The sequence below is a fragment of the Dromiciops gliroides genome, chromosome 3 (assembly GCF_019393635.1).
Source record: "Dromiciops gliroides isolate mDroGli1 chromosome 3, mDroGli1.pri, whole genome shotgun sequence".
In the NCBI taxonomy this organism is placed as follows: Eukaryota; Metazoa; Chordata; class Mammalia; order Microbiotheria; family Microbiotheriidae; genus Dromiciops; species Dromiciops gliroides.
This window is the reverse complement of record NC_057863.1, coordinates 196,580,127-196,606,536: the sequence shown is the minus strand read 5'-3', so window position 1 is coordinate 196,606,536 and position 26,410 is coordinate 196,580,127. Positions and strand designations below refer to the sequence as shown.

Genomic DNA, 26,410 nt, shown 5'->3' with positions numbered 1-26,410 from the left:
ACAGCTAGTAAGTGTATCTGAGGCCGGATTTGAACTCAGGTCTTCCTGAATCCAGGGCTGGTGCTTTATCCACTGTGCCACCTAGCTGCCCCCCTGTATATCCCAGGAAATTCATTAAGACTATAAGCTACTATATAGTAGCTTATAGTCTTAAGTAACTTTTCTAGTCATAGTATTAGTATATGTTAGAGGTGGAACTTGATCCCAAGTTTATCTTACTCTGAACCTAACTTTCCATACAATATGACAAACTACCTATTAAAATATGTTTTAATTTGTATTTCTTTTATTACATTTAGCCGTTATGGTACCCCTGATGAACTGAAAGAACTAGTTGACACTGCTCACTCAATGGGAATTATAGTTCTCTTGGATGTAGTTCATAGTCATGCATCAAAAAATTCTGAAGATGGTTTAAACAAGTTTGATGGAACTGATTCCTGTTATTTTCATTCTGGTCCTAGAGGAAATCATGATCTCTGGGATAGTAGGCTATTTGCCTATTCCAGGTATGTATCTTCTTTAGAGAAATCTTTTATTTTTAAAGTTTTTATAATGATTTTAAGGAAATATGTAGCATATTTACATTTTCTTCTATACTCATATAAAAATGTTCTTTTAGATCTATATCAGGGATATCTTGTCTTCTGTAAGAGCTATTTTTTTAAACAAAAGTATGTAAATCAAATAATATAAAATTATGCAATAGAAATTTGTTATTTAAAATAATCTTAGATAAAGCCATTTAAAAATTATTTTTTACTCAATTATATATTAAAAACATTTTTAATGTTTTTTTTTAAGTTCTGAGTTCCAAATTTTATCCCTCCTTTCCTCCCCTCACCCCTCCCTGAGGTAGTAGGCAGTCACATAGTTCTTCATTGTACAGTATTTCTGTTATTTTGTACATTTTCCTGGTTCAGTTCACTTCACTTTGCATCAGTTCATGTAATTCTTTCCATGTTTTTCTGAAATCATCCTACTTGTTATTTCTTATAGCACAATAATATTCCATCACAATCCGATAACACAGCTTCTTTAGACATTCCCCAGTTGATGGGTATCTCCTCAATTTCCAATTCTAAGCCTTCACAAAAAGAGCTACTATAAATATTTTTTTACAAATCAGTCCTTCCTGCCCCCCCCCCGCCCCCGCCTTTTATGTCTTTAGGATATAGACCTAGCAGTGGTATTGCTAGATCAAAGAGTATATACAGTTTAATAGTCCTTTGGGAATAGTTCCAAACTGCTCTTGAGAATAGTTGGATCACTTCACAACTCCACCAACAGTGCCTTAGTGTCCCCATTTTCCCACATCTCCATTTATCATTTTCCTTTTTTTGTCATATTAGCCATCTGATACATGTGAGGTGGTATCTCAGAGTTGTTTTAATTTGTATTTCTCTTATCAGCAGTGATTTAGAGTATTTTTTCATATGGCAACTTAAATTTTTTTTTCATATAATCAGATTTACTTAACTTTGGTACATTAATTAATATAATATCCTTTCACTCGTGAGTTGTGTAATACTAAATAAACTATTTACTAGAATAAGTTTGTCTTTATAATTTTCAATTTTTGTTATCACAGTAATTCTATTATTTAAAAAGGAAAGTATTTCTCAAGTGCACATCCCTTCATTGCAAAGGTTGGGCTATGCATGTGGAACACTTCATGTCAGATTTAGTTTATGTGTTAGTTTAGCTTAACCATTTTTTCCCTGTCTTTTCATACTGGGCCTTAGCTATTAAAACTGATCTTCCTCTTCTTCAGTAATTCATTATCTTGTACCTTCCCGGCTCTTTGAAGCTTTTTCATCTCAAGCTTCCTATATCTCACCATCTTTCATCCCTTTCAGGAGAGGACTTCACCTTTTACTTTAGTGAGAAAAGAGAAACCACTGACTAAAAGTTCCTTCTCCTCTATTCTATATCTCCAAATTCCTTAATACCATTCCTCCACCATTCAGTTTTTCAGTATCTCTCTCTTTGTGTGTGTGTGTGTGTGTGTGTGTGTGTGTGTGTGTGTGTGTGTGTGTGTGGCAATTGGGGTTAAGTTACTTGCCCAGGGTCACACAGCTAGTAAGTGTCAAGTGTCTAAGGCCAGATTTGAACTCAGGTCCTCCCGAATCCAGGGCCGGTGCTCTATCCACTGCGCTACCTAGCTGCCCTTCCAGTATCTCTCTTTTTTTTTTTTTAATTTTTTAGTGAGGCAAATTGGGGTTAAGTGACTTGCCCAGGGTCACACAGCTAGTAAGTGTTAAGTGTCTGAGGCCGGATTTGAACTCAGGTACTCCTGACTTCAGGGCCAGTGCTCTATCCACTGCGCCACCTAGCTGCCCCTCCATTATCTCTTAAAGTGAAGACTTCTTTCTTAGTCAAGGACAACTCCTCTACTTGTCTTTTTAATTTTTTTAATTTTTAATTTTTTTTTAAGTGAGGCAATTGGGGTTAAGTGACTTGCCCAGGGTCACACAGCTAGTAAATGTTAAGTGTCTGAGGCCGGATTTGAACTCAGGTACTCCTGATTCCAGGGCCGGTGCTCTATCCACTGCGCCACCTAGCTGCCCCAAACTAGATTTGAACTCAGGAACTCCTGAATTCAGGGCCGGTGCTTTATCCATTGCGCCACCTAGCTGCCCCTTGTCTTTTTTATCTCAACTCCTCTCATCTCCTTTCCTGACTTCATGTCAAACACACTATCTGCTGCATAACCTAGCTGATTCTATCTCTCAGTTTTGCAAGTAAGCCAAATGTATGTTCTGAAAGTACTCTTTATGCTTTGAATTTTGGCTTTTTTTTTTTTTTTGCCTCCTTGTAAATAAATGAGTGAATGAATTAATACTGATTGAATGTGAGAAAATGTTTATTAAATTCTTACTATGTGCCAAGCACTGTGCTAAGTCCTGGAATTGAGATAGTCCCTGCCTTCAGGTAGCATATATTCTAATGTGAAAGATAACATATATTGGGGAATGGTAGCCAAGGAGGAATGTTTTGGTTTGAACAGTAACAGAAATTGTGCATAAAACCATAGTAAAGTAGACTGACACACACTTTCCAGTATTAATGGCAACACTGATTTGATTATGGTTCTACATCTGGAAGAGGGATAGGGCAGGGAAGGGATTGGTTCTTGGGATATAAATTGAATCATGGCTGGGTCTTACTAGATATAAGTGGTCTGTAAGAATTACCACTAAGTTATGGCCACTGATTTACATTGGTTATGAAATCATTAGTTTTATTTGGTAATTTACTACTATATGAAATAATTTTAATTAGTATCTGTGTTCTTTCTTCTATACACATAAAATTAAGAATTTGTAATTTGTTTCTATAGGTCAGGTTGGACTTGTTTGAATATAATATTATTTCCTCATTTTTGTGATTTCTTTTAGATTCCATACTATTTTTAGTCTTTACATTAACAAATCAGTGATCTCACTGTGCACAAGTAGCTGTATGTTTAGAGAATGACTTAGATCTAGTAATGCATAGCTTCCTATCTAAAAATCTAGTCAGTTTTTTTGTAATGTTATTTGATGTATATCTTGTCCATTGCCCTTTGATTCTTTTCTAAAAGCATCATATTTTATACATACACACACATACTCACAGGTATTCTGTGTAGTTTCTTATTCTTGCATCTTTACATATATACACATATGTGTATGTGTATATATGTATGCATGCATGCACACATGTATGTCTATAGATATGCATTGTTGCCTTTACTTATTGTCACCTGTGGTAAAAAGTGAAAGCTTTTAACAGTTGGTTAGGATAACTGAAGGACGCCAGTTTTTGAAGTACCACCCTTTCGGGGAGGAGATTGTGATGAACCGCCCATGTGTCTGCTAAGCACTCCACTTCTGGGGTGTGAGCTTAAAAGCAAGGAGAGAATGGAAGTTGGTCTCTCTTTCGCTTGCTCGCTCACTGGCTCGCTCGGCACACAGACGCTGACTCAGGTCCTTGGCGATCGGCCTGGTCCTCCGTAATAGCACGTGCTTGACGCGGTTCTCAACCTCAGCGGTGGCTTTGGGATTTTGGTGAGTTCTATACAGAATATAGACTAAGCTTAGATCTAAGACTATTTATTTGTATTTCTACTTTCCTATCTCTTTAATCAGCATCACCTTGTTTTGTTGGCTAATTAATTCCCAAACAATAAAAGCTCTAACTAAAGCTCAGAGGCTTCTTTCACTTACTGGTCTGGGAGATATATATATATATATATATATATATAAAAGGGAAAGGTTAAAGGGGAGTTTAATGATCTTGTATCCGATTTTAAATCTCACACACCTTTACATTAAAGCCACCAAGATTAAATGGTGCATTTAATTTTGAGGAGCTTATTGAGTTCCCCATATAATTTGTCTATGTCACAAACCCCTGCATAGATCAATATCTTTAGCAACAATTCTTTTCATTGAGGTCTTTTTCAAAGTACTCATCATGAGTCTTACAATATAAAATGACCAAATATCCCATGAAATATTGTTTTTTATACTTTGGACACATTGGTAAGATCAACTCTGACAACTCTTTCATTTGTCTCTCCAAGGAGAATCTGACAGCTTTCCTTCAATTTACTTCACCTTTCTTCTGTCTTATGGTTTCATTTACAGTGAAAATGTCAAGATTGACATGATTCAGTTTCTGTAGTATGATCACTTATTGGCATTTGGACAAATAATTTCACATTTAGAATATCAGTAACTAAGGAAAGTATAGACAGTCCCAAAATATGGTGATTCTTTATGCTTTCTTCCCCCTTTTCCACTACCCTGACAACAAGACTATTGAAACAGAAATAGCAGAGAGCAGAGCCATTTTGTGCTGTTTTTTTTTTACCGTGGCCAAAGAATTCATCATGAAGTAGCATATCGTGGCTGGGCCTTGGAAAGCAGATTGTCTTTTGAAAAGACTGTACTTGTCTTTTCTTCCTGATAGAACTTTTGAGCTCATACATTGCTGGCCTAGTCTTTCATTGATTTATTCACTTTATTTTTCATTTATAGAATAAGACAAGCATTTCTGTAATATAGTATAATAAAAAAGATGATTGCACCTGAAACTTCAAATCTATTATGTACAACTTGCTATACCTTTTAAATTTATAATAAAGTTATGTAACTTTCTTCATTTTTCCTTTTTTTTCCATCTCTCTGCCCCCCACCCTAGAGATGGATATGGCTGTCATTAGATATGTGTGTGTGTGTGTGTGTGTGTGTGTGTGTAAATTCATTCCATATATACTTCTATTTATCAGTTTTTTCTTTGGATGCAAATACCATCTTCTCCCATCTGTCCTTTGTAGTTAATTTGGTTATTCATTGTAGTCAAAATGACTTAGCCAGTTAAAGTTGTTCTTGAAACAGTACTGCTGTTAGACAGTGTTTTCTTGGTTTTGTTCATTTTGTTCCTCATTATTTTGTGCAAGTCTATCCATGTTTTTCTAAGATCATTGAGCTCATCATTTCTTATAGCATAGTAATTTTCCATCACAATCATATACCACAACCCGTTCAGTGATTCCCCAATTGATGGGCATCCCTATAGTTTCCATTTCTTTGCCACCACAGAGTTGCTATAAACATTTCAGAACATATTAGTTCTTGTCCCTTTTCCCTAATCATCTTTGGAAATAGACCTATTAGCAATATTGCTGGGTCAAAAGGTATAGGCAGTTTATTAACTCTTTGGGCATAATTCCAGATTGTTCTCTAAAATGGTTTGATCAGTTTACAATTCCACGAACAGTGTAGTGTCCTAATTTTTCTACATTCTCTCTAACATTTGTCACTTTGCCTTTCAATCATTTTGGCCAATCTAATCGGTATAAAATAATCTCTCAAAGCTAGTCAGTAATGATTTAGAACATTTTTTCATATGTCTATAAATTATTCTGATTTATTCACTGGAAAATTGCCTATTCATACCCTTTCACCATTTATCAATTGGGGAATGACTCATATTCTTAGTGTTTTGACAAAATTCTTTATATATTTGTGATATGAGATCTTTATTTGTAAAACTGTCTATAAATTTTATCCCCAATTTTCTGCTTTCCTTCTGTTCTTGAGTACATTGTTAAAAATTTGTACAATTTCTTTTTAATTTAATATAATCAAAATTATACATTTTCTACTCTATCTCTTGTTTATTCATAATGTGTTTGCCTATCAATAAGTATGATAAGTAATAGCACATGCTTCACAATGTTACATCTAAAGCATTTATATATATATGTATATATATATAAAGCCTTTGCAAAACTGAAATCTCTATGTATTGTTATCTATCATTATCTAAAATAGAACTAGCTGATTATAAAGATTCTGAGCTCATAATTATTCTTTTGCCATATCTTCATACCAATAATTGTTAATTTTTAATTTGAGGCACATTTAATGTCTTCCATCTCTAAGAATTCTAATAACTGTTGCTATTACTTTTATGTTTGTGTCATGATGTATTACATGACATTTCCTTATTAAAATATGCGATTTAACAAATGTTTTGAATTTGAATTACAAATGATGATACATTAGTTTCTTGAGCAATTTTCCTGATATATAATACAACCTCAGGACCATGTCTTATCTACTCTTTGTAAGCACCTTGCATACGTTATCACAAATAATCAACACTTAATATGTTTTCTCAATGAATCTATATATGCTTTTCAATATATACGTTTGTGTACATATATGTATATTCTTATACATATATTTTATCAGTGTACAAGACAATGAAACAAAATCCAGACATTTAGTTTACATTATTATCCACTTCAATAAGAAAATTAAATGTCTTTTGCTGTTTTTTTTTAAAGCTGAAATGTTAAATTGTTGCTTTTTTTTTTTTTTTTGGTGGGGCAATGAGGGTTAAGTGACTTGCCCCGGGTTATACAACTAGTTAAGTGTCAAGTGTTTGAGGCAGGATTTGAACTCAGCTCCTCCTGAATCCAGGGCTGGTGCTTTATCCACTGTGCCACCTAGCTGGCCCTGTGGCATATTTTTTGAAAGGAAACCTTCCTTCCCCTCCCTTTTCTTTTGTAACATTTCTGAAATGCTCTAAACAATTTTTTGTAGAATTATGCACTTGATGATTCATTATAACTTATTAGATTGTTTCCTTGAAGTATCATGAATTTTGTTGGGGAAGGTGAGGATATTGGGGGGATCAAAGGGAGCTATGGACTTCTTAATTTTCCTTCTCTGAACCACATCAGTACTGTTATTTAATATTTCACCCTCTATCCCCATCATATACTATAGCTTGTTTAGCCATTCCTCAATTAATGGACATTCCTTTGATTTCCAATTCTTAGCCACCACAAAAAGAGCTGCTGTAAATATTTTTGTACAAATACGTCCTTTTCTCTTTTTTGTGATGTTTTTGGGATATAAATGTAGCAGTGCTATTGCTGGATCAAAGGGTATGCACAGTTCTATAGCCCTTAGGGTATAGTTCCAAATTGCTCTCCAGAATGATTGGATCTTTTCACAACTCCACCAACAGTGGAATAGCATCCCAGTTTTCCCACATCCCCTCCAACATCCAATGTTTTCCAATTTTGTTATATTTGACTCTCTGATAGGTGTAGGGTGATACCTCAGAGTTGTTTTAGTTTCATATCATTATAGATATAGATAGCTTTGATTTCTTTGTCTGAAAATTGCCTGTTCATAAATTATGAATTGGGGAATGACGTGCATTTTTATAAATTTGATGCAGTTCTCTCTATATTTGAGAAATGAAGCCTTTATCAGAGATATTTGTTTCAAAAATTCTTTCCCAGTTTTTACTTCCCTTGTAATCTTGGTTATGTTAGTTTTGTTTGTGCAAAAGCTTTTTAATTCTATATATTCAAAATTATTTATTTTACATTTAATTTTATTCTCTGTATCTTCTTTGGTCACAAATTCTTCCCTTGACCATAAATCTAACAGATAAATGATTCCATACTTAATTTGCTTGTGTTATCATCCTTTATGTCTAGTATATGGTGTGAGATGTTAGTCTATATCTAGTTTCTGCTATACTGTTTTCCAGTTTTCCCAGAAGTTTTTGTCAAATTATGAGTTTTTGTTCCAAAAGCTTGGATCTTTGGTTTTTATCATATATAGATTACTATAGTCATATATTGTAGTGTAATTTCAACTTATTATGTTCCATTGATCTGCCTCTCTATTTCTTAGCCAGTACCAGATTGTTTTGATAATTACCACTTTATAATATAGTTTGAGAACTGATCCTGCTAGATCACCTTCTTTTCTATGTTTTTTTTTATTGATTCCCATGATATCTTTGAACTTTTGTTTTTCCGGATTAATTTTGTTATTGCTTTTTTCTAGCTCTATAAAGTTTTTTTTTGATAGTTTGATTGGTATAGCACTAAAAAAATAAATTAGGTAGGATTGTCATTTTTATTATATTGGCTCTGCCTACACGTGAGAAATTAATGTTTTTCCAATTGTTTAGATCTGACTTTATTTCTGTGAAAAGTGTTTTGTATTTCTGGTCATATAGTTAGTTGCTGTGTTTGTCTTGGGAGGTAGACTCCCAATTATTTTATATTGGCCACAGTTATTGTTATTGTTATTTTTATCTTTTATTTTTCACAGTTATTTTAAATGGAATTTCTCTTTCTATCTGTTGTTGCTAGACTTAATATATAGAAATGCTAATGATTTATGTGGGTTTGTTTTGTATCCTGCAGATTTGCTAAAGTTGTTAATAATTTCAAGTAGCTTTTTAGTTGATGCTCTAGGATTTTCTAAGTATAACATATCATCTGCAAAGAGTGATAGTTTTGTTTCCTCATTACCTATTTTAATTCCTTTAATTTCTTTTTCTTCTCTTATTGCTATAGCTAACATTCCTAATACAATATTAAATAATAGAGGCGATAATGGGCACCCTTGCTTCACCACTGATTGTATTGGGAAGGCTTTTAGGTTATCCCCATTACACATAATGCTTGCTGATGGTTTTAGATTAAAAAGTATTTATCATTTTAAGGTAAGCTCCTTTTATTCCTATGCTCTCTAGTGTTTTTAATAGGAATGAGTGAGAGGGTACTTTCAATTGGGGAGATCAATTTACTCTTCGGGTAGGAAGTGGCACTTGACTGTTAAAGGAAAGTAGGGATTAAGTGTGAGGTATAAAATGTGAAGAACAGGACATTTCAGGCATTTGCAATGGCCAGTGAAGTTAGTAGGCTGACATATTTTGCCTATTCTAACTGGATATATGTTGTATTGTTACCTTTCCCTCTGTAGGTATAGCATCTGAGTTATCTTATATTTTTTGGAATTTTATTATAACTTTGTTCTTACTATGTATGAATCCTTTTTCAAATGCATTTTCCAAGTAGCTGCCAAAATTATATTACTTTTTAAAAAAATCCATGAGCAAAACATAATAGATTAATAATTAGAAAGAAAGTTAAAGACCATCTGATCCAACTTCTTCATTTTAAAGGTGAAAAAAATGATATAGAAAGTAAGTGAAAGAGGTAGAATTAGAACATGGGTTTTGCTAGTTCATTGCTCTTTTTCCTATACTAAGTTCATATTGCTGTGGTGGATAGAGAACTGGCTTCAGATAGACATGAGTTTATTTTCCACCTCTGACACTTTACCAAATGTATGACTGGGTAAGTAATATTCTCCAAGCGTCTAAGGCAACTGAACAGATGATATTTTTTGTGCCAAAGGAATTACAGGTTTGTACCAAAAAAAATTTTTTATAGTGAACTATAACATATTTGTGTAAATATAGACATGTTTTGTTTTGTTTGCGAGGCAGTGAAGGTTAAGTGACTTGTCCAGGGTCACACAGCTAGTGAGTGTCAAGTGTCTGAGGCTGGATTTTAACTCAGATCCTCCTGAATCCAGGGCCAGTGTTTTATCCATTGCACCAACATAGCTGCTCTGATTCATGTAAATATAATACACAGAGTATAATATCCATATTCTAAAGAAAATATTCTGGTTGCTTTTCAGCAGTGAGCCAATTTTCCAGATTTAAAGTTCCTGTAGAGTAAAACTGCCCTACTTTTTAAGAGTCATTAAGATTCGGGAGTGTAACTTTATTAAGTATAATATAAATGCCTGAGATACTTTTAAGATATATATCCCTTGGCTCTTGAGTTTTAAGTTTGTGGGGAATAACAGAGGCAGATAATCCAAGGAGCAAAGTTTATACAAAGCCTATAAATCCTTACCCGAATGTTTTACTTCACATCAATAGAAACCTTTCTACTTTGCTGAATAATCTTATAAACCTTATGAGACAAGTTATGTTTCTGCTTTTCAAACTCAAATCCAGACAGATTAGATTGCTAGAACAACTTTCTTAATCTTTTTGATAAAAGAGAATTAGTCTTTCTCTGTTTTGAAGCTAACATGGCTTTCTTTGGAGCAGCAGTAGATTTAAGTGTTTTTCCTAATCAAGCTGAAAGAAGCTATTTTAATGGAGGGAACAATGCTAAAGGAAAGAAAAACCTGCCAACATAGGAAGAATTATTTTCCCAGTGTTTCCTAGGAGATTATTCCATTACTTTATATTGCAATTTAAATGTTCATAATTAAAGACTAATTTTAAACTTTGAGAATCTTTTTCTGTATTCCCAGTTTTACTTTAAATAAAGCTTGTAAGGTTATACTAGTTTATTCAACTCAGTGTCCAAAATGCACTTTTAACTGTCCAGGATAGCAGTCTGTTTCTTTAAAAGACAGAATCATCTATCAATTTTTCACTTAAATAATGTGAAAGTAGGGGCAGCTAGGTGGTTCTCTGGGTGGTAGAGCATTGGCCCTGGAGTCAGGAGGACCTGAATTCAAATCCAGGCTTGATATATAGTAGCTATGTAATCCTGGACAAGTCACTTAACCCCAATTGCCTTGCAAGTGTGTGTGTGTGTGTGTGTGTGTGTGTGTGTGTGTGTAGCATTTTGCTACGATATTTAAACAAACAGTATCATTCAATTAAATATTTAGCTTTTCTAAAATACAAATGAAAATAACAGATTCATGAGAAACTTTGTTTCCTTCAGCACCATTTTATCCAGACATCATATAAACTTGCACACATCTTACCTATTTTAAATTATGGTTTGATTTTTACTTTGTACCTTAGAAGAATCAGAAAACATCTGCCTCAGATAAAATTAGTCTTATTTCATAATACATGAAAACCTATGTATCATGGTGTCTTACTGTTCATTAAATTTTTCTTAATCTTTTCTACATTAGTTTTAGAATTTCAATAAGTGGGTGTAAAAAAAGGTGCTTTTTGAATTTAATTAAGCCCTAAGAGTATCTCTTAAATGCACACAAATAGTTTTTCTGAAAAGCTCAGTTTATCTAAAGTTTTTTTTTTTTAAATCCAATATTTTGGAGCATTGTGTTTTTCAAAGCCAACAAAAATTATGGCTATTGCATGATTTTATATTATCTACTTTATGACTGATTTGACTTCATCAATATCTGTGAATATTTCTGCTAACTTTGATTTTTGTAAATACAAGTGCTATATTTCCTTTCTGAATGGAAATAAATGAATTATCATTGATTACTGTCAATTAAGTTAGAAATTTTGACAATGAAGAAACAATGATTCCTTTGTTCTTTATTCTCTCATAAGGCCTGTTCAATGGCCTATTCGTGCAAGTGATGCACTCTTAAACTCTGGAAGTACAATCAATACCATAAGAATAAGCTATTAACTCTATAATATTATGCCAAAAGTCACATTCTCCCTTCCCTCCACTCATGCTTCCTCCTTCTTTTGCTTCCTCAACCAGTTACAGTGGTCACAGATCATGGGATCTGCCATCTGACAGCTGAGCTTACCAATAACAAATATAATACTTTGCTACCAATCACTGCTCTACAGTATGTAGAAAGTAAAGAAAACTATCAAATATAGATCTTTTCTTTTATAAACAGAAATTTGGGAAACTTTCCCTATCTCACCTAAAACTTGTCTGATAGTGGCTCATTTTATGGAGACCAACCTCTAGTAGCACCCTCAGAATCTTACAGGATCAACCTACCTCTTCTGACACCTCTGTCAGCTATAAGGAATATCTTTCAATAAGTCATCTTTAGATAATTTTATGGTTGCCTGAGGTCCAAAGATTAAGTGACTTGTCACATAGCTAGTGTCAGAGACAAGATTTGAGCTTATGTTTTTCCTACCTTAAAGTTCAGTTTTTCTTATTACACCATTCTGGTTCTATTAATTAACCATTGATTTTTCCAGATGATTATTCTAGAATGACCAAAGAGGTTAAATCATTTATACAAGGTCAGAATACTTTTTGAGTTGAGCTGGGCTTTAAACCCAGATCCTTTGACTCCTAATCCAGTACTGTTTCCCCTGCATTTTGATGAAAAGTTCCTAATTTAAAGAAGTTTATCATTAACTCTGGAGATAAATCAGAGGGAGAAAGTATTTGATAGTAAAAAGTACTTTGATGAGCATGTAATATGCCTAGCAAAAAGTGATTAAGTATCTTTTGTTTGTTTGTTTGTTTGATTGGTTTTTTTAGTGAGGCAATTGGGGTTAAGTGACTTGTCCAGGGTCACACAGCTAGTAAGTGTTAAGTGTCTGAGGCCGGATTTGAACCCAGGTACTCCTGACTCCAGGGCCGGTGCTCTATCCACTGCGCCACCTAGCTGCCCCTGGTCTTATTTTTTTAAAAAGATACTTAAGGGGCAGCTAGGTGGCGCAGTGGATAGAGCACCGGCCCTGGAGTCAGGAGTACCTGGGTTCAAATCCGGCCTCAGACACTTAACACTTACTACCTGTGTGACCCTGGACAAGTCACTTAACCCCAATTGCCTCATTAAAAAAAAAAAAAATAAGACCAGTGATTTCTGCTCTGTAGGGAGTTTCCAATGAGAGAGTCCTAGCAACACAATTTAGCACTTTCTCTGCAATTTATATTCTTACTCTTAGTCTCTTAGTCTTTGCCTGCAGTTTAGTCTTACCTTGAGTGCTAATAGGTTAATCAATTTGCCCAGGGTAACACAGCTTTTATGTATCAAAGGTGGCACTTGGACTGAGGTCTTCTTTTCTTTGAGACCAATCCTTTATCTACCATGCTAGGCTGCTTCTCAAATAACAAATGCTTATTTAATATTTTATGACCGTTAGATCTTTGAGGGCAAGGAACATTGCTTTTTAATCTTTGTGTTTTCCGCAATGTTTAACATAGTCCTTTGTACATTGTACATATTTAATAATGCACATTGAATGAATTAATATGAAAAAGCACAGAGCACTGTTCTACATATTGTAAGAGTTATAAAGTATAGGTAAGTGACAATCTTTACCTTCGTGGTAAGGGATAGGACCGACATACATAGCTATCAAATATAAATAAATAAACTAATCGTAAACAGATATTCTAGCATAACCTGAGAAAAGAGAGAATGAGTTACTAACATTTCAGTTTTCCTTTGGGTCACCGCAACTTGGATTCTTGGGAGACTGTACTCTTCTTATATTTGCAAGCTTTGGATATCACTTAGAGAAGAATGGTTTTAAAATGATGATCCTTTGTGCCAGAAAGCAGTTTGGGATGCTTAAAAGTACTGCAGTTTCCTAAATTCAATCCAGTTTGCCCTCTTTTACAATTCTGGGCTTAAATTGTTACTTATATATAAGGCCTGTTGTGGAGGGGATGGCAAAAGCTGAACAAGTCAAATTAATTCCCCAAGAAAAACCCCTAGAACCAAGTGGATTTACATATGATGTCTACCGAATATTTAAAGAACAATTAATTTCAATACTTTATAAACTATTTGAACAAACAGGTAAAGAAGTCCTACAAAAATTCATTTTATGACGCAAATATGATTTTGATATCTAAACCAGGTAGAGCAAAAATAGAAAACTAAAACAATTTCCCTAATAAGTGTTGATAGAGAAATTTCAAATAAAATCCTAGCAAGGAGATTACACCAATATATCACAAAGATCATATACTATGACCAGGTGAAATTTATGCCAGGAATACAGGATGGTTCAAGATTAGAAAAATTATCAGCACAATTGACCATATCAACAACAAAAAACAAAAGAAAACATGATATAACTGTCTCAACAGAGGCAAAATAGGCTTTTGACAAAATAGAGCACTCCCCCATTCATATTAAAAACACTTAGAGAGTGCAGGAATAAATGGAGATTTCTTGGGGAACTCATTTCTGACTTGTTCAACTTTTTTCCCCCTAAGATAGGGTTACTTAAGTAATCTTTTTCCTCTTATATGAATCTTTGTAGTTTGTATTTTTGTAAGTATTTATCCATTTCACTTAGATTGACAGTTTTACTGGAATATAATTGGGCAAAATGCTTCTAGTAATTTTTTAAATTTCATCTTAAGCAGTAGTACATTTTGCCTTTTCATTTGATGCTGGTAATTTGTTTTTCTTTTTTAATATGCTTTATCTGTTTCCTACCTCCCCCTAACCCGCCCCCCCAAATCAGCTCCTAGTTTTATTTATTAGTTCATTAAAAAAATTTCAGTTGTGTTCATCTCTGCTTTCATTTTCAGGATTTCTATTTTGTTATTTAATCAGGGATTTCTATTTGGTTGTTGTTTTGGTTTTTTTTTTTCAATTTTTGTTGTTGTTTGTTTTTGTTATCTTTTTCTAAATACTACTTTGGCTGCATCTCCAAAATTTGGGTATGTTGTCTTATTATATTTAAATTATTGTTTCTATGATTTGTTTTTTGACTCCCTTATTCGTTAGAATTATATTATTTAGTTTGCAGTTGATCTTTTTTTAAACTAGAATTTTTTTTTTCCCCAAATACATGTCAAGGCAATTTTTAGCTTTCATTTTTACAAGATTTTAGTTCCAAATTGTTCTCCTTCTCTCACTCCCCTACCCCTTTCTACAGTGGTAGCTAATTTGTGATATAGGTTCTACATGTGATATCGTGTTAAAACATGTTTGCATATTAGTCAAAGTTGTGAAAGAAGAAACAGATTAAAAGGAAAAAGTCACAAAAAATAATGAAGTAAATGAAAAAAAGTATGCTTTGATCTGCATTCAGAGTCCATCAGTTCTTTATCTGGATGTGCATAGTATTTTCCTTCATGAGTCCTTTGTAATTGTCTTGGCTTTTTGTGTTGCTTATGTGAGATGTTCACATGGCTGACAGGAACAACACACCTTAGTGCCCTTGTTCCGGTGTTCACATGGCTGACTAGGAATCACCAGTGCCAGAATGCTCTGTTCAGGGTGATCTGGACCTGTCTCACGTGAGTCAAAGACATAATTTGCAAGTTCCTTAAGTCTATCAGCTGTTAAGCTCCTCCAATCTGGACACTGGGTCAGAAAATATTTGCGTACTTCTGGCAGTGAATTACAAATAAACATGTTGAGAATAATATAAGAATCTTTTGAATCAATTGGATCTAATCTGGTGTATTGCCTGGCGGTCTCACAAAGCCTATCATAAAATCTGCTTGGTCTTTCATTAGCCTCCTGAAATGTGCTCATAAATTTCATCCAGTTTTCGGGTTTTCTAGAGCATAATTCCATTCCCTTCAAAAGTGTTTCCCTAGCATCTTTTAATCTTTGGAAATCCCTGTCGTTATTATAATTCCATTCTGGATCCTTTAGAGGCCATTCCTCATCGGCCTTACCCTTCACAACAAGGGCATTTCCTGCTGAGATAATATCTGTAATCTCAGTTGGGGACAGTAAAGTTTCCATAAGGCAAGTAACATCAGCCCAAGTGGGTTGATATATATTAAATATAGTCCTTAACTGTGAAACTACACCATTTGGATGTTTCTCAAAACTAGGGAAGATTGTTTTCCATGACCTCAAGTCAGTTGCTGTAAAGGGGTGATATTTTCTAACCTGAAGTGACACTCCCTTTTTATTAAGTTCTATATCTTTCTGCAAGGGAAGTAGTTTCAGCTGATTTGATTCTAAAGACTGGCCAATATCTGTTTCTGTAACTGGGTTACCTTCAGTAGGGGGAGCTATCTTAGCGTCTCCCTCACCACGTGGTGAGGCTGGGTTACCTTCAGCAGAGGGAGCCATCTTAGTGTCTCTCTTGCCACATGGTCTACCTTTAATCTCTTTCCACATTACAACCATGATAATACCCATAATGAGAGTTATAGTCATGTGAACTACCATGAGTATGGTATTACAATTTATTTCAACTGCAGGCATAAAATTCCTACTAATATTAAACACATTTTCAGTGGAGACAGTTACACTCATACCATTATACCAAAAAGATTTTGCTGTGTGAGTGAGGAGGAGACCGATAATACAATGAAGGAAAACTGAGTAAACTAGATGTATAAATTTGGACAGTATGGTACCCCAACACGCTCCAATGCAAAAAAATGAAAAAACCAAAGGGAAAATGACATATTCAATCATATTTTAAACTGAACTGGCTTTTTCCTTTAAAACAAGACTTTTAGAGGCTTAAAGTCTTTAAGGGAGATTAGACAAAGCGAAAGTCCGTGGGGGGGGGGGGATTTGGAAAATCCACTGAATTAGCTGGCTTGTGGCCAAACTAGGGAGGGTGGGAGGGTCCTTAAGGTCCCTTCAGGGTCGCCAAACTGTGAGATTTAAAATTGGATATTAGATCATAAATCTCCTCTCTTTAACCTTTCCCTTAATTTATCTCCCAGACTAGTAAATGGAAGAAGCTTCTGGTTTTCTAGTTAGAGCTTTTATTGTATGGTAGTCACAAGGTGATGTTGATTAGAAGGATAGGAAAGTAGAAATACAATACAAATCGTCTTAAGTTTAAGCTTAGTCTATATTCCGTATAAAACTCACCAAAAGCCGAAGGCCACCTTTGGGGAGAGAGAGAGACCGTGTCAAGCGTGTGCTGCTGCTAACCGTGAGCTGGGCCCAGTCGATCTCTCGTCAGCATCAGCCTGTGCAGTGCAGTCAGGAGACCAGCAGAGCAGGAAAAAAGTCCCACTTCCGTTCTCTCCTTGCCTTTTAAGCTCGCACCCCGGAAGTCGAGTGTATAGCAGGCAGTCTGACGTGTGCAGCAGGCGGACTGGCATGCATAGCTCATGCCGTTGGTCTCCTCCCCGAAAGGGTGGTCCTTAAAAAAACTGGTGTCTTTCAGTTATCCTAACCGACTTAAAAACTTTCATTTTTTTTACCACACTTAGAAGAGCTGAGTCATTCATAGTTGATCATCACACAATGTTGTTGAAACTGTGTATATTGTTTTTCTGGTTCTGCTCATTTCACTTTGTATCAGTTTATGCAAATCTGTCCAGAGTTTTTTTGTTTGTTTGTTTGTTTTTTTAAAGTTATAAAGGTGTATTCATGCAAACCATTTCTACCTTAGTCAGGTTGTGAAAGAAAACAGACAAAAAAAAATTAGAAAAAAGAACTAACAAAAAAAATATACTTCAATCTATACTCAGATACCATTAGTACTTTCCTTCTAGATCGATTCCATTTTTTGTAAATCCTTCAGAATTGTCTTGGATCATTGTATTGCTGAAAATAACTATGTCATTCACAGCAGACCATCTTACAATATTGCTTTTATTTTGTATACAGTACATTTTACTTTGCATCAGCTCATGTATATCTTTCCAGGTTTTTCTGATAGCATCCTGCTCATCATTACTTGTAGCACAATAGTGTTCCACTGTAATCTCATCCCATAATTTGTTCAGCCATTCTCCGATTGATGGGCATCACCCCAATTTCAAATTCAACTTTTTCCCCCCCTTATCTGTTTGAGGAACCAACCTAGTAATGGTATTGCTAGGTTGAAGAGTATACATGGTTTTATAGCCCTTTGACCATAGTTCCAAATTGCTCTATAGAATGTTTGAATCAGTTTACAACTTTACTGAAAGTGTATTAATGTCTGATTTCCTCCATGTCCCCTATATTTGTCATTTTCCTCTGCTATCCTATTGTCCAATCCAGTAGGTATGAGGTAGTACCCAGAATTGTTTTGATCTGAATCTCTCTAATCAATACTGAGTTAGAACATTTTTTTTTCAATATGAGTATAGGTGGCTTTGATTATTTCATCTGAAAACTTCATGTCTTTTTTTTTTTTTTTTTTGGTGAGGCAGTTGGGGTTAAGTGACTTGCCCAGGATCACACAGCTAGTAAGTGTCAAGTGTCTGATGCTGGATTTGAGCTCAGGTCTTCCCAAATCCAGGGCCGGTGCTTTATCCACTGTGCCACCTAGCTGCCCCAACTTCATGTCTTTTGATCTTCTATCAATTGGGGAATGGCTCTTATTTTAACAAATTTGACTCAGTTCTCTATGTGTATGAGAACTGAGGCCTATCAGACAAACTTGCTTCAACTTTTTTTTTCAGTTACTATTGCTAACTGTATTTCCCTCCATCCTATTCCCTCCCCTTGATATTTAATCTGTTTTCTATCTTCTTTCACCCTATCCCTCCTTTAAAGTGTTTTGCTTCTGACTGCCCCCTCCCCTAATCTGTCCACCCTTCTTTCACCCCTCTCCCCTTATCCTCTTCCCCTCCCACTTTCCTGCAGGGTTAGATAGATTACTATACCCAATTGAGTATGTATATTATTCCTTCTTTGAACCACTTCTGATGAAAGTAAGGTTACTCACTCCCCCATACGTCCCCCATCTTCCCCTCCACTCCATAAGCTTTTTCTTCTTTTATGTGAGGTACTTCACCCCATTCCACCTCTCCATTTCCCTTTCTCTCAGTGCATTCCTCTCACCCTTTAATTTTTTTTAAAGATATCATTCCTTGATATTTAACTCATGCCTATGTCCTCTGTCTAAATATACTCCATTCCGCTGCCCTAACAATGAGAAACTTACAAGTATCATCTTCTCATGTAGGAATTTAACCATTTAACCTTTTAATATCCCTTATGATTTCTTTTTCCTGTTTACCTTTTTATGCTTCTCTGGGGTCTTGTATTTGAAAGTCAAACTTTCTATTCAGCTCAGGTCTTTTCATTACAAATGCCTGGAAGTTCTCTTTTTCATTGAATTCCCATTTTTCCCCCTGAAACATTATACACAGTTTTGCTGGGTATGTGATTCTTGGTTGTAATCCCAGTTCCTTTGCCCTCCAGAATATCATATTCCAAGATCTCTGATCCTTTAAGTTAGACACTACTAGATCTTGTGTTATCCTGATTGTGGTTCCACAATACTTGAATTGTTTCTTTCTGGCTGCTTACAATATTTTATCCTTGACCTGGGAACTCTGGAATTTGGCTATAATATTCCTGGAAGTTTTTATTTTTGTATCTCTTTCTGCTTCTAGAATGTCAGGGCAATTTTCCCTGACTATTTCTTGGAAGATGATATCTATGCTCTTTGGTTGATCATGGCTTTCATGTAGTCCAATAATTTTCAAATTTATCTGTCCTGGAACTATTTGCTAGGTCAGTTGTTTTTACAGGGAGATATTTCACATTTCCTTCTATTTTCTCATTCTTTTGGTGTTGCTTTATTGTTTTTTGATTTCTCATAAAGTCATTAGCTTCCATTTGCTCAATCTTAAGTTTTAAGCAATTACTTTCTTCAGAGAGCTTTTGTACCTCCTTTTCCAATTGGCCAATTTGGCTTTTCAGGCTGTTGACTTTTTTTTTCATGACTTTCCTGCATTGTTCTCATTTCTCTTTCTTTTTTTTCCTCTACCTCTCTTACTTTATTTCAAAGTCCTTTTTGAGCTCTTCTGTGACCTGAGAACAATTCATATTTTTCTTGGAAGTTTTGGATATAGGAGCTTTGATTTTGTTATCTTCTTCTGAGGGTGTATTTTGATCTTCTTTGTCATGAAAGAAATGTCTAAGGTCAGCATTTTTTTTCTGTCTGCTCATTTTGCCAGCCTATTTCTTGATTTTTAACTGCTTCTTAAAGTGGTGCACTGCTTCCAGAGCACACTTTCCAAAGCTTCAGGGGGTCCTAGGTGGTACTATTTAAGGAGAGGCATGTTCACCACTTTTCCGGCTTGTGCTCTGGTCTGCAAGCAACCCCAAGCCTACTTGCCCTTTAATCTGGAGTAGAATCCTATTTCCAGGTGGCTGCAAACTCTGATGTGCCTGTGCCCCTCTCTAACCTGGGCCACCATTCAAGACAATTTCCTGGATCTGAGCCCAGGCAAAACAACAGAATCCTGCCTCAGTGCCAGCAAAGAGACCTCTGTAATCTCCCCCTGGCCACCACTCAACCCCCTCACTGTCCAGATGTAGTCACTGCTTGCAGCTGATTTTAAGACTCCCGAGTACTGTTTCTTTGGGGCTGCCTGCCTTGGGTTGGATCTGTGCTGGCATGGCTTGTATAGATCTGCACTCCACTCTCACCCCTGTACAACCGACCTTTCCTACCAACCTTCTTTTTCTGAAATCTGCCTGTTCATTATTTCTTACTGCACAATGGTATTTGATTACATCCGTATACTATAGCTTGTTCAGCCTTTTTGCAGTTGATGGGAATCCCCTCAATTTCTAATATTTTGCCACCACAATAAGAGCTGCTATAAATATTATTGTACATGTGGATCCTTTTCCCTTTTTTATGATCTCTGGGACACAGATCTAGTAATCATATTGCTGGATTAAGGGTACGCACAGTTTGATTATACTTTGGATATAGTTCTAAATTGTTCTCCAGAATGGTTTGATCAGTTCACAACTCCACCAATAATGCATTAGTGTCCAAATTTTACCTTATCCTCTGCAAAATTTATCATTTTACTTTTTTGTCATATTAGTCAATCTAATAAGTATAAGCTGGTACTTCAGAGTTGTTTTAATTTATATTTCTCTAAGCAAGTGTTTTAGAGTATTTTTTCATATGCCTTGAGATAGCTTTGATTTCTTTATCAGAAAACTGCCTCTTCCTATCCTTTGATCATTTATCAATTAGGCAATTAATTGTATTCTTACAAATTTGACTCAGTTTTCTACATATTTGAGAAATGAGGCCTTTATCAGAGATACTTCCTATAAAGATCATTTTCCAGTTTTCTACTTTCCTTCTAATCTTGGTTGCATTGGTTTTTTGTGTACAAAAGCTTTTTAATTTAATATTATCAGAATTATCTATTTTACATTTCAAAATGCTCTCTATTTTGTCATGAATTATTCCCTTTTCCATTGATCTAACAGCTAGACTATTACTTGTTCTTCTAATTTGCTTATGTGTTATCCTTTATTTCTAAATTACGCATCTATTTTGATCTTATCTTGGTAAAGGATGAGAGATGTTGGTCTATACCTAGTTTGTGCCCTATTGTTTTCTAGTTTTCCAAGCAGTTTTTGTCAATTCTTTTCCCAAAAGTTTGGGCCTTTTGGTTAATCAAATACTAGGTTACTATGGTCATTGGCTACTCTGTCTTGTGTACCTAATCTGTTCCGTTGATCCGTCACTCTATTACTTAGCCAATAGTAGATAGTTTGTTGTTGTTGTTGTTGTTTTGGTGAGGCAATTGGGATTAAGTGACTTGCTCAGGGTCACACAGCTAGTAAGTGTCAGGTGTCTGAGGTCGGATTTGAACTCAGGTCCTCCTGAATCCAGGGCCAGTACTCTATCCACTGCGCCACCTAGCTGACCCTAGTAGATAGTTTTTGATGATTACAGCTATATTATATATTTTGAGATCTGGTATTGCTAGGCTACCTTCCTTTGTATTTTTTCCCCCACTAATTCCTTTGAAATTATTGACCTTGTATTCTTCCAGATGAATATAATTGTTATTTTTTTCTATCTACCAAATAACTTTTTGGTAGTTTGATTAGTATGGAACTGAATAGTATATTTGTTTAGGCAGAATTGTCGTTTTTATTATATTGGCTCAGCCTACCCATGAAGAGTTAATATATTTCCAATTGTTTAGATCTGACTTTATTTGTATGAAAAGTGTTTTGTAATTGTGTTTATATACTTCCTGTGTTTGTCTTGGCAGGTAGGCTCCCAGGTATTTTATATTGTTTACAGTTATTTCAAATGGAATTTCACTTTCTATTGCTTGCTGCTGGGCTTTGTTAGTTATATAAAAGAAATGCTGGGGCAGCTAGGTGGTACAGTGGATAAAGCACTGGCCCTGAATTCAGGAGTACCTGAGTTCAAATCCGGCCTCGGTCACTTAACACTTACTAGCTGTGTGACCCTGGGCAAGTCACTTAACCCCAATTGCCTCACTTAAAAAAAAATGCTGATGATTTTTATAGGTTTATCTTATATCCTGCAACTTTGCTAAAGTTGTTAATTATTGTATGTAAATTTTTGTACTTTATGTACTTTGTATGCAATAACTATGTGGAGAGTCCTGCTCCACTGTGTCTGCAAGCTCTGGTGTGCTTGTGCTTCTCTCCCACCTGGCACTACCAACCGACTGTGACCTGGATCTAAGTATAGGTAAAACAACAGAGTCCTGCCTCAGTACTAGGAAAGAGATCCCTGTAATCCCCTTCTGGCCAATTGTTTGACTCCCTTACTCTCTGTGGGCTGAATTCCAGAAGCAGTTGTTGTGGCTGCTGATTCTGAGGCACCCAAGGCCTGCTCCAGGTTTGCTGTGACTGGGGCTGGACTGTTAACCACTTTTAGTCTGTTGCACCAGACATTTCCTGTTGACCTTCTAAGTTGTCTTTAGCTGGAAAATTATTTCACCCTGTCTTTTTGTGGGTTCTGCTGCTCCAGGAATTGTCTTATGGCATTATTTGAAGGTATTTGGAGGGGTCTTTGGGAGAGCTCAGGCAAGTCACTGCCTTTCTTCCACCATCCTGGCTTTGTCCCTCCATTTTGTTATCTTCTTCTGAGATTATATCTTGTTCTTATTCTTTTACTGTGCTTGCTTTTGATGGTAGGGTCTTTTTTATTCATTCATTCATTTGCTTTTGTAGTCTATTTCTGTACTTTTAACTTTATGTTAATGTTGGGCTTTCCTCATCTGAGGTGGCCTTGGAAAAAATGCCTTATGACATTGTTGCCTCATAGTATTGTTTTCTCTCTTTTTTTTTTTTTTTTTTTTTTTTTTTTAGTGAGGCATTTGGGGTTAAGTGACTTGCCCAGGGTCACACAGCTAGTAAGTGTTATGTGTCTGAGGCCGGATTTGAACTCAGGTACTCCTGACTCCAGGGCCGGTGCTCTATCCACTGCACCACCTAGCTGCCCCCATAGTATTGTTTTAATCTACTGAAAAACCAGGCATATATCATATAAACTGCTGCCTATGAGTGTCTTAATGATCTCATACTTGTATAACTGATTTATTCAGCCTACTTTATGTCTATGCCTATTTTAAAAATAATTTTATTAGATTTGACCTGTTATTCCAACCTTTTAAGATGTCCTTGGAATACCCTTCTTTAATCCAGTATATTAGCATTTACTCCCAGCTTTATGTCATCTATTAATTCAGTAATTAATTTTGGTAATTCAATGATGTCTTTAAAATTAAGGATAAAAATTTACAAGACCAAGGACAGAGTTCTAACTTCTTAGCTTCATGTATACTGCTTAATCATTACTCTGCGCTGGATCATTGAGGCAACTCTGAATCTACTTTGCCCAATTAGTTCCTCATGATTGTATAGAATCAAACACAGAATAGCACTTTTCTGGTTACTTTCTTTATAGCTAAGGTAGCTAAGTCTCTATATTACTTCACATTCCTGATATATATGTTATAATTTCCCACTTCCATACCTTTACTTATATTATTTCTTATCCTGAAATGACATTTCCCTTTGCGCCTATTGACATGCTTCAAGAACTTACTCAAAAAGCACATTTCTCAAAGCCCCCGACTCTCTTAATCAGATTATTTGATCTTATAAAGCTTTGTGTTTCTGTCATTCATTTACCCACTTCTAATTTTATTATGTTGATCTAGGTCCATGTAATATAACCCACAGTGATCTCTCAGCTTTTGAGCAAAATATTTTCTAGCACCTAGCATAATACATTGCTCTTAATAGGCCTAATGGTTGGTTGTTGAATATTTTGTATTTCCTTTTTATCTTTTGCTTAATTTCTTTTTATTTGTTTAGTTATTTAATAGTTTTATTTTTCCAATTACATGTAAAGATGATTTATAACATTAATTTTTTGGTAAGATTTTCACTTACAGATTTTTTTCCCTCCCTACTTTCCCTGCCTCCCTCCCCAAGATGGCAAGCAATCTGATACATGTGCAATCATGTAAAACATACTTCCACCTTATTTGTTTAATTTCTTGTAGGAATTCTTGTCTCCTTGTGGAAAATCCTTTTATCTCCCTCTATTTCTAGATACTTTGGTGTCACTCTGTTTTTCTTTGGGGGGATTTTTAGGTCTTTGATAGTTTTTGTATCGCATAGTGTCTTCATTGTTTTTTACATTCCTCCAGCTTATATCCTAAAATGGGGCCTTGTACTAGACAGGTTCTGTGCCTGATTGAGTTTTGGGGTGTTGATAGTTGGTCCTGCTTTGTCTCTTCCTGTGTCATTTGGATTGCTGCTTTGACTTTCACCTCCTGGAGTTAGGCTCCCCTGGAGCTTTAAGGTTCAGAGTGTTGAATCCTTGAACATAGTTCTAGGTACCTTGTAAGCCTTGTACTCCTGTGCTGACCTGTCTGAGCATCCAAGTGTCCTTACCTAGTGTTTTCTGACCTCCCAAGTCTTTGATAAGTGGAGGTAAAAGTACTGATTTTTTGTTCTTGCTGCTGTAGCTTGTAGGTTATGTGTGTCTCTCAAATCTCTGATCTGACTGAGAAACTGTGGATTTGTTTACTTGTCCTTGTGCTGTCCCAATTCCTCTGAATTATAGTACCTTCTCTCTGTTATTTCCAATTCCTCTAGTATGTGTGTGTAGTTTTTACATAGTTGTTTGCATGTCTCTCCTGCTAGACTGTGAGCTCCTTGAAAATAGGAATTTTCTTTATCTTTCTTTTATCTCCACTGGGTGGCATATAGTATGTTCTTGTTAGTGTGGTTATTTAGTCATTTCAGTTGTGTTCTACTCTTCATGATCATATTTGGGGCTTTCTTGGCAAATATACTGGAGTGATTTGCCATTTTTTTTCCAGCTCATTTTTGTTGTTTTTTATGTCTGACACTTTGTGATGCCAGTTGAGGTTTTCTTGCCAAAGATACTAAAATGGTTTGTCATTCCCTTCTCCAGCTCATTTGACAAATGAGGAAACTTAGGCGAACAGGGTTAAGTGACTTTTCTAGGGTTACTGGGTCGGATTTGAACTCAGGAAGATGAATCTTCCTGATACTAGACCCAGAACTCTATACACTGCTTCATATAGTAGGCTCTTAATAAATGTTATTGATTTATTCTTCTACTTTAAGTATAAAATAATTATATTCATAATAGCTAATAATATGATCAAATAAAATATGTTCACATCTTTTTCTATTTAAGAACTATAGGTATAGGAAACCAACCTGATGGACTGTTAGTGTCCAGTGAAGATTTTTAAAGATGGAGGAGGTTTGTGCATGTTTTTAGGCAACAAGGGCCAGACAAGTAGAAAGTTAAAGAGAAAGAGATGAAGTGATGGGGTCAAGGGGAAGGGGAATCTGCTAAAGAGACAGCAGGGAATGGGTTTATGGGCACATCTTTAGAGGGTTAGTCATGGTGAGAAAGGTTACCTCATTATCAGGAACCAGAGAGAAATGCAAGAGTAGGAAGTGATTCCAGTGGTCTTTGAAATGTAGAAAAGATGAGGGGATAGCCATGATAAATGTGTTTTATTTTTTCAACCAAGTATGTGGCCTTGATTGTGAGAACAGGAGAAGACTTGAGGCAAGAAGAGAATTGTAAAGCACCTCTGTGGAGACTGGGAGTATCAAATCAATTAGAAAGCAATAAAAAGATTTTCTTGTTACCTTGTGAACCTGGTTGAGGTTAGATTACATAAATTTATAGTGGACAAAGTAATCCTCCAGTGTGTGAGGGGAGTTATCTAGGTTTAGGGTTTAGCAAAGATAAGCAGTGATAGGACAAGGAAGGTAAGGTAGATTAGATAGTTGTTATTGTAGAAAGAAGTCCTAGCTATGTTTTTAAATCTTTATTATGTTGATTAAGTACTTAATCTTTCTACTTTATAACTTCATCTCATAAAGAGATACTGTAAGATTAGTGATTCCCTAAGGTCTTTTCTTGTTTTGTTTTTGTTTTTGTTTTTTTTTTTTTTAGTAAGGCAATTGGGGTTAAGTGACTTGCCTAGGGTCACACAGCTAGTAAGTGTTAAGTGTCTGAGGCCGGATTTGAACTCAGGTCCTCCTGAATCCAGGGCCAGTGCTCTATCCACTGCGCCATCTAGCTGCCCCCAGGTCTTTTCTTAATCCAAAATTCATATAGCCTATAGGTCTGTGAGTATAAAGCTTTCTAAAAAGACCTTGAGTTGTCCTGGAGA

The 26,410-nt window shown here is 35.5% G+C and overlaps 1 protein-coding gene across 1 annotated transcript in view; it reads left to right on the top strand.

The window, feature by feature from the left end:
• GBE1 (1,4-alpha-glucan branching enzyme 1) overlaps positions 1-26,410 on the top strand; it is a 271,477-nt gene that overhangs the window by 121,722 nt on the left and 123,345 nt on the right. Inside the window, exon 7 of the mRNA XM_043990842.1 lies at positions 300-509. Coding sequence (XP_043846777.1) covers positions 300-509 — 210 coding nt within the window. The remainder of the gene's footprint in view (positions 1-299; positions 510-26,410) is intronic.